The sequence below is a fragment of the Panicum hallii genome, chromosome 7 (assembly GCF_002211085.1).
Source record: "Panicum hallii strain FIL2 chromosome 7, PHallii_v3.1, whole genome shotgun sequence".
Taxonomy (NCBI): domain Eukaryota; kingdom Viridiplantae; phylum Streptophyta; class Magnoliopsida; order Poales; family Poaceae; genus Panicum; species Panicum hallii.
In genome coordinates this window covers 1,357,287-1,366,932 of record NC_038048.1, presented here as the reverse complement: position 1 = coordinate 1,366,932, position 9,646 = coordinate 1,357,287, and the positions used below count along the sequence as shown (strand labels likewise).

At 47.1% G+C, this 9,646-nt stretch overlaps 1 protein-coding gene and 1 non-coding gene across 2 annotated transcripts; one reads left to right on the top strand and one right to left on the bottom strand.

Moving 5' to 3' along the window:
• Positions 1–1,118: 1,118 nt before the first annotated feature.
• Positions 1,119–1,274, top strand: LOC112901753. The gene has a single exon (XR_003230342.1). It is a non-coding gene; the product is annotated as a 5.8S ribosomal RNA (ribosomal RNA).
• A 254-nt stretch (positions 1,275–1,528) lies between these two features.
• Positions 1,529–9,337, bottom strand: LOC112899436. The gene is given in 4 exon segments (XM_025967913.1): positions 1,529–2,080; positions 2,082–2,122; positions 2,237–2,251; positions 9,292–9,337. Coding segments are annotated over 4 exon segments (654 nt in total).
• Between the last annotated feature and the right edge of the window lie 309 nt (positions 9,338–9,646).

Below are 9,646 nucleotides of genomic sequence, written 5' to 3'. Positions count from 1 at the left end.
CTTGAATGATATGATCCACTCCATATCATCACATGACCTCTTTGGTCCATCGATCTTGACCTTGCTCGCTCTTCACCGTTGCCTCGGTCCATCGGCGCCAAATCTTGCTCAAGCTTCACCGCCTCGCGGTCCCTCGCTTCAAAGCCTTGACTTGCCCTTCTCCATTGCAACCGGTCCATCAAGCCAAGCCTTGTCTTGATCTTCTCCATTTTGGTCACATAACTCCATGTTATGTCTCATATGCAATGAGCTCCTCGATCACACTATATGAGCATAGCATCAACCCTTAGCCATTTCTCCTCCATGGCACATGTTGCTCATACTAGTGTCTTTGTGTGGACTAATCTCCTGTGTATCTCAACATAAACACTTATTAGTCCACCTAAGTTGTCCATCAATTACCAAAACCAAACAAGGGCCTTTCAGATTGACAGACTGAGAGCTCTTTCTTGATTCTATGGGTGGTGGTGCATGGCCGTTCTTAGTTGGTGGAGCGATTTGTCTGGTTAATTCCGTTAACGAACGAGACCTCAGCCTGCTAACTAGCTATGCGGAGCCATCCCTCCGCAGCTAGCTTCTTAGAGGGACTATGGCCGTTTAGGCCACGGAAGTTTGAGGCAATAACAGGTCTGTGATGCCCTTAGATGTTCTGGTCGTTGCAATTGTTGGTCTTCAACGAGGAATGCCTAGTAAGCGCGAGTCATCAACTCGCGTTGACTACGTCCCTGCCCTTTGTACACACCGCCCGTCGCTCCTACCGATTGAATGGTCCGGTGAAGTGTTCAGATTGCGGCGACGGAGGCGGTTCGCCGCCCCCAACGTCGCGAGAAGTCCATTGAACCTTATCATTTAGAGGAAGCAGAAGTCGTAACAAGGTTTCCGTAGGTGAACCTGCGGAAGGATCATTGTCGTGACCCTTAAAAAAACAGACCGTGAACGTGTCATCCATGTCATCGGGGTACTGTCCGACCAAGGCCCCTTGCCTTCATTTCGTTGGACGGGGGCCGCCAAAGAACCCACGGCGCCGAAGGCGTCAAGGAACACTGATATTGCCTTGCTCGGGGTCATTCTCGGCCTACCGCGCATGCCCCGTGCAATGTTGCTATCTTAATCCACACGACTCTCGGCAACGGATATCTTGGCTCTCGCATCGATGAAGAACGTAGCAAAATGCGATACCTGGTGTGAATTGCAGAATCCCGCGAACCATCGAGTTTTTGAACGCAAGTTGCGCCCGAGGCCTTCGGGTTGAGGGCACGCCTGCCTGGGCGTCACGCCAAAAGACACTCCCAACCCATCCTTGGGTACGGACGTGGTGTTTGGCTTCCCGCGCCTCATGGTGTGGTGGGCTGAAGTTGTGGCTGCTGGCATACCGTGTCGGGCACCTGCATGTGGTGGGCGACATAACTTGTTCTCGGTGTAGTGTCCCGACACGCAGCTAGCTCCTTGGCCTAAAGGACCCATTCACGACCGTAGCGCCTTGGTGCTCGGACCGTGACCCCAGGTCAGACGGGACTACCCACTGAGTTTAAGCATATAAATAAGCGGAGGAGAAGAAACTTACAAGGATTCCCCTAGTAACGGCGAGCGAACCGGGAGTAGCCCAGCTTGAGAATCGGGTAGTCTCACTACCCGAATTGTAGTCTGGAGAGGCGTCCTCAGAGATGGACCGGGCCCAAGTTTCCTGGAAAGGGACGCCTGGGAGGGTGAGAGCCTCGTCCGGCCCGGACCGTGTCTCACCACGAGGCGCCGTCAACGAGTCGGGTTGTTTGGGAATGCAGCCCAAATCGGGCGGTAAACTCCGTCCAAGGCTAAATACAGGCGAGAGACCGATAGCGAACAAGTACCGCGAGGGAAAGATGAAAAGGACTTTGAAAAGAGAGTCAAAGAGTGCTTGAAATTGCCGGGAGGGAAGCGGATGGGGGCCGGTGATGCGCCCCGGTCGTATGCGGAACGGCTTCTGCTGGTCCACCGATCGGCTCGGGGCGTGGACCGTTGTCGGCTGCACCGGCGGCCTAAGCCTGGGGGCCTTAGGTGCCTCCAGTAGCCGTCATCGGCACGGCCGGTTCTTGCGCGCATAACGGTGTGTCCCTCGAGATGCTGCGCTGCAACGGCCTGCGGGCTCCCAACACACAATTGCCAAAGAAACTTTGGACTTACGAGGTTAATTTCGGTGACATATTCATACGTCTCTCCCTATATAACTAGTCGTTTTTCCTATTCGCAAGCCTATTACTCATGGTAAGTGTACCTGCAGAAAACCACAGTAGAATAGTGAACCTTTCATGCCAGCACGTCATGAAAGCGTCCCCAAATATTACTGTTCACTATAGAAATAGCATCTGTACAATTACCGCCGTACAGACAACATTAACATATGTTATTGAATAACATATTCACGGGGGTACCGTAAAATGCGGGGGTATGAACAGCGATCGCCATACCCTGCCTCGAACCATATACTCCCAATGTAGTCAACCGAAGTTGGTACATTGGCAGCATCTCAAGTAGGCCACTGCTTGAGAAACAGCGTTCGGTTCGCATCACCGACGGGAAGGCCAAGCTCCCTCAGTTGGCTGAGGATCCTTACCTTCTTACCTTGGTGACGGATGATGACTTATACAATTCTAAGGTTGATTGTACTTGAAAGTAAATTTTTGCAGGAAGTAGTGCTGGAAGTTAGAAACCTAGTATAGTAACTAGCAGTCACCTGGTAGTTCCCAAACTAACCCTTAGGGCTCTACGAACTAGGCACACAACCTTAGCGAATCCAACGCCTTTTGTAAATTTCTTTGTTATACCAAATTTTATTCTGAAATCATTTTTAAGCACTGTAATATCCCTGGATTTCTCCTGCATCCTGTATAGAGTGTAGGTAAACCTACAGCTCTGATACCAGCTGTGGCAGAACCGTCTGAATTATTCTGGTTCAAGTGCACTAATCATCATTTACAAAGATAAGATGATCTCAAATGCACTTCAAACGGAACAACCCATGGGTCTGTCGGGTCACCGCCCGATGCAACCACGGTTACACAGGATCGGAGTAGGTTATACTCATACAAGAAGAACTCCAGGTACATAACAACGCAAGCCTTTATCATAGAGTAAGCAGTATTATTACAAACCAGTTTTCTCCAGCCCTGACTGGAGCAAAATAAACAAAGGGTTATTTAAAAGCAACGGGTAAACACCCGTCGACCAAAGTCATAGCGAAAAGACAACGCGACTAACAATGTCGCCATCAGCAGCACCATGCGTAGCCCAGTCGATGGTGTCAGTCCGAGGGGTCAATGCTGGCCGGGGACGGATCCCATTCCACGGACCAACCAGGTGGAACAGCAAAGGGGCAGGACGCACTATCAGCCTGGTTCTCAACCGGCATACCTGAAAGCAGTTCTAGCAAGGCTGAGTATAATGATACTCAGCAAGACTTACCCGGGTTTGGGTATACTTTAGCCCATAACTAGACTCATGAAGGTATGGTACGGTTCTGGGTTTATTTTCAGCTGAAAAGCAATAAAGAGTATAATCTACTTCAAGTTTTAGCTTTCTGATTCTAGCTTGATTAACCATTCTAGGTAAGCACTTATACTAAACAAGCAAGATAGAGATTATCAATCATCAAGATTCCTCCATTATCAATTACACCTTTTACTCTATGTGGTAAAAGGGATAAGTAATCTCAATTCTCGTGAGAGGCGGACGATCCGGACCGAATTTAAACCTTGCAAGGTAAACCTAACACACACGCTTGGATCATCCAGTGATGATTCCGAAGCAACCGTTTGCCTTTCATTCCGGGTCGTGGATCAGGGCCACCACAAGCGACTGCAGGACCATACGCACACCCAATGTGTGCAGGACGTACGGCTGTAGCGCGACTACAAACCCGTACTCCTGGTTGCCCTTGCAACACGTATTCCCACACGTCGAATCGAGTAACAAGAAGAACCAAAATACGAGTTGTGGGGGGTATGTCCACTTGCCGGGCCGATCAGTTACTAGGCTTACCGCTTACCATATATTCACGGCATGTGGCTAGTACTTTCAAACGCTTAGCCACCACTACCACACATTTCGACCTTAAAGCTTTTATCAAAACAGACAGGGTAAACTTCCAGGTCATGATTCAGCACATGACCCTGTCCGTCATCCTTATAGTGGTTGCAGAATTTTAAACAAGCAACTCCTATATCGCGCGAGTGATAGGAAATCACTCGACTTTTACCGATCCTATTTAACAGAGCATCTAAGCGATAAGGACTCGGGTACAATACATTGGTTTCCTAAGATATCATGCAACTAGGGTTTCATCTCAACTTCTAGACGTAATGCAAAATATATAATATAATAACGAATTTGTAATAACTTAAAATATTGGGACGTGCACCGGGGCTTGCCTTCGGAAGTGAAGCTAGGGTCAGACGAGTTAAAAACTTCCGAACGTCGGTTCGGGGCTTCAGTCACTTCTTCAGTAACTTGGACGGAGTCTTCAGATAGCCCGGGTTCGGGTTCCAAGATCAACTCGTAGTCTCCGTCTTCAAGCGTCGACGAGTCTACATGATGTGCAAGGATTGATTTTTAGTAACAAACATGTTAAGTCTTTCCTTCATGATAAAGTTGTAATTTAACAGATCAATACACACTCAATATCAACAATAAAATGACAAAATCATCAAACAACTAATATTTGTCCTTAAGCAAGTATCACAAAACTAAGGCAAGTTATTCCTAATCATAGGTTTAAACACATTTAGCATTAATACACTCAAATCTTAGTTGTTTGAACTTATTTTGACCAATTTTGAAATTACTCGAATTACCAAATTGCACTGGTCTTGAATATTTCACACAAAGCTAAATACTACTTAAGCTAACTAGTAACCAAGAATTGCAGGAAATAAACTTAAATCACATAAGTTATACACAAAAGATCCCTTTTTGAAAACATTTAAATAACTTCAAAATTAGTTGATTCCAAACTATACCTTAGTAAAAAAACTTGTAGATCTCATTTTTATGAACACAACAGAACTGGTTTTACTATTTTTGGATTTTTCTACCATTCCGTATGAATTTTCAAAGCTGGCTGAAAAAGAAATGGAAAAGGGGACTGATCCTTTACAAACAGACCCTTGGAAGTTTATAAAACAGAGCAATCCGGTCCCTGGCCGGCTTTCCTCTCGGGGTGGATCACCGGCGACCAATTCCGGCGAGATAGCTCGCCGGCGGCGAGGGGAAAGGGAGGGGAAATGCTCAGGGGCTCACAACGGACTCAGGGGTGACCGGAGTTGGGCCGGGGAGGAGCTGTAGCGGCGGCGCGACGGTGGACAGAGGCGGCGGCGGCGGCTGGAAGCTTGGCGGCGGCGTTCCGGTGGCTGGAGAGTCGGGGAGTGAACGACAAGTGCCTGGAGAGCTTCGTGAGGTTGATGTGGTGCTGTTGCTCCACTTGGCAGAGGCTGGGGGACGGCGGAGCAGTGGGACGGCGACGAGGCCGAGCTGCGGCGGCGGGGAAACGGCGGCGTGCTCATGGGCAGGGCGTCCTGGTGAGGGAAATGGAAAACGGCCGGCACTATGAGCTTCAGGAGGGTGAGGTGGTGCTGGTGGAGCAAGAAGTCGGGGAGGGGAGGCTCGGGATTGAGCTGTCGACGGCGAGGCCGAACGGCGGCGCAATGGCGGACGGCGGCGATGCGAGGGAGAAGGGGGCCGGGGCGGAATTGAGCTCGGGGAGGTGGTAAAAGAGCTCGAGCAAGATGCCACGAAGCTAATTATGCACTTGGAGAAGCTTTGGAGGGCGGCAAGCAGGTGCTGGACGCCGGCGACGTCATGGCGGCCGTGGTGCGCTCGGGGATGGCGTGGCAGCTTGGGAAAACGGCCACCAGGGCCTGGCAAGCGGCAGGGCAGGTGCGCTGGAGGTGGAGGTGGCACTGTCGAGCGGCTCGGGGGCAGGTGGCGGCCGGGGCAGCTCGCCGGAGCTAAGCGGTGGCGTCAGCAGCTCATGGGGAAAACAGAGAAGCTGGAGGTGGACGACGAGGACCCGGTTGCAATTGTTCAAAAGTTTAGGGGGCTCACTGTAAAGCTTGAGTAACTTTTAAACCAAAGCTCAAATGAAAATGATCCAAAAACCAAAAGTGTAGAGAATAAAAAGTTCTACACTTTTGCTTAAGGGTTCTCCTTCAGAAGAGTTGAAAATTTTGTTTTCACTTTTTACAGTAGTTTAAAGGTAAAAGCATCATTGCAAAACAGCCCTTCCTATTTTTCAAAATTATCCACCCTCACACACATTTTACACATTAAGCCCTATATTTTTCTAAAATTACAGAAAACACCCTAAAATCTGGTCCTTAAATAACACACAAGAGCACATCCTACACTCAATGCACTAAGTCTGGTTCCTATATACCTGAGGTGTCACAACCCTCCCTCCTAAAAAGAATCTCGTCCCGAGATTTCGGAACAGGATAAAGTTGAAGATTCAAAGGAAAAGATTGTTGTTCAGGAAACCCGGATAATATTTTTGAAGATAAGCTTCGGTTTCCCAAGTTGCTTCTTCTTCAGTGTGATGATTCCACTGAATTTTATACATCTTGATCGTCGCTCTTCTAGTACTTCTTTCTTTGGTATCTAGGATCTTGATGGGATCCTCGGTATAAGAAAGATCAGGTTCTATAGCGACAGCCTGTAGATCTATGATCTCTGTGGGGACTTGGAGGCATTTCTTGAGTTGGGAGACATGGAAAACATTATGGATAGCCGCTAGTTGAGGTGGAAGTTGAAGACGATAAGCTACAGGTCCGCAGATCTCAAGGATTTCGAAGGGTCCAACGTATCGAGGAGCAAGTTTTCCTTTGATGCCGAAACGTTGAATTCCTCGAGTAGGAGACACCCGAAGATACACAAACTCTCCTACAGAAAACTGTAAGGGCTTCCTACGTTTGTCCGCGTAGCTTTTCTGTCTAGATTGAGCTGCTTTAAGATTGGTTTGAATGTGCTTTACCTTGATTTCAGCCTCCGTGACCAAGTCGGGTCCAAAGATTTTACGTTCATCGACTTGTGACCAACTCAAAGGAGTTCGACTCCGGCGACCGTATAGAGCTTCGAATGGAGCCATTTGAAGACTTGTTTGGAAGCTGTTGTTGTACGAGAATTCTGCCAATGGTAAGCATTGGTCCCAACTTTTGCCATATTGAATGACGCAAGCTCTTAGCATATCCTCTAGGATTTGGTTGACCCTTTCGGTTTGTCCGTCTGTTTGGGGATGATATGCTGAGCTTCGAATAAGTTTAGTCCCTAGTGATGTTTGAAGTTGCTCCCAGAAACGAGCGATGAATTGAGCACCATGATCAGAGATGATCATCTTAGGCACTCCATGGAGTCGAATAATCTGTTCTATGTAGATTTCAGCATACTTCTTGGCGGTAAAGGTAGTATGTACAGGAAGAAAGTGAGCAGTTTTGGTTAATCGATCTACGATTACCCAAATGGAGTCATGTTTCTGGGAGGTGTTGGGCAAGCCAACGATGAAATCCATACTGATGTCTTCCCATTTCCAAGAGGGAATAGGCAATGGTTGCAAGACACCAGCAGTCTTGAGATGACTGGCTTTGACCCTCTGGCAGATATCGCATTCAGCAACATACCTTGCTATTTCTCTTTTCATGCGAGTCCACCAGAAGTTCTGTCTCAAGTCCTGGTACATTTTAGTACTACCAGGGTGTATAGAGAACTTGGACAGATGTGCTTCATCTAGGATTTGCTTTTGGAGTTGCTGGTCTTTAGGTACAACAATCCGTTCCTTGAACCAGAGTACCCCTAAAGGATCTATCCGAAAGCACTTATATTTTTCCTCTCCTTTGATAAGATTCTGCTTAATGATTTTTATCCCATCATCATGTTGTTGAGCCATGATGATACTATTCTTTAATGGAACTTCCTTTGAAAGTTGATTCAAACTACCTTGGGATACAATTTCGAGGTTAAGCTTTCTCATCTCCCAACAAAGGGTTTCATTTAGAGCCTCTATTGATAAACAAGAGCAATGTGCTTTTTGGCTCAAGGCGTCTGCAACCACGTTGGCCTTGCCTGGAAGATAATGGACTTACAGGTCATAATCTTTGATTAATTCCAGCCAACGGCGTTGTCTCATATTCAAATCTGCTTGGGTGAATATGTATTTGAGGCTCTTGTGATCAGTGTAGATATTACACTTGGTTCCCATGAGATGGTGTCTCCAAATCTTGAGCGCATGAATCACAGCTGCCAGCTCAAGATCATGGGTAGGATAGTTTTGTTCATGGGGCCGAAGTGCTCGAGAAGCATAAGCGATGACTCGGTTGTCTTGCATGAGTACACAACCGAGGCCGATGCCTGAAGCATCGCAATAGACATCGAAGGGTTTAGAATTGTCCGGTTGAGCCAACACTAGGGCAGTAGTGAGATGGGCTCTTAGGGTATGAAACGCTTCTTCGCATTTCTTACTCCAAACAAACTTAACCCCCTTTTTCAGTAGCTCGGTCATAGGTTTGGCTATTCTGGAGAAATTAGGGATGAATCTGCGATAATAGCCAGCCAAACCCAGAAAGCTACGGATCTGATGAACAGAAGTAGGAGGCTTCCAATCCATTACCTCCTGAACCTTGCTGGGGTCTACAGATATGCCATTGCTAGAAACAGTGTGGCCTAGGAATTTTACTGTATCAATCCAAAATTCACACTTGGAGAATTTGGCATACAGACGATGATCTCTTAACTTCTGAAGAACTATTCGGAGGTGTTTGGCATGATCTTCAGGGTTTTTAGAATAGATAAGGATATCGTCGATGAATACCACGACAAATTTATCTAGCTCCGTCATGCAAACTGAATTCATGAGATACATGAAATACGCTGGAGCATTGGTAAGACCAAAGGGCATAACCAGATATTCATAAAGTCCAAATCTGGTAGAGAAGGCCGTTTTTGGAATGTCGCAGGGTCTTATTTTGATCTGATGATATCCAGAGCGAAGGTCAATTTTTGAAAACACCTTGGCTCCGGCTAGCTGATCGAAAAGAATGTCAATGCGGGGCAGAGGATATTTATTTTTTATTGTCACCGCATTGAGAGGGCGATAGTCTATGCACATTCGTAGGCTATTGTCCTTCTTTTTCACGAATAGAGCTGGGCATCCCCATGGTGAAGCACTTGGACTGATGTAACCCTTATCAAGAAGATCTTGAAGTTGGGTTTTTAGTTCAGCTAGTTCATTAGGTGGCATACGGTAGGGCCTTTTGGAGATAGGTGCCGTACCTGGCTGTAACTCGATAATGAACTCAACATCCCTATCTGGAGGCATCCCTGGCAGATCGTCTGGAAAAACATCCGGATATTCACATACAATAGGGATGGTCTCGAGTTTAATTCCTTCTGCCGTATAGGCACAAGAGTTGATACATCCTCTTTGTGATAGATAAAGAGTGGTGGTTCCTTGATCGGGTGAGTCTATCTCCACCGCTCTGGACGAGATATCTAGAGAGACATGGTGTCTAGACATCCAATCCATACCTAACAAAACATCCATCCCTTCTAGATCCAGCAAAAGCAAATCTGTCTTCACCAGATTGCTGCCCAACTGGATTGGCACATTTCTACATATTTGATAGGA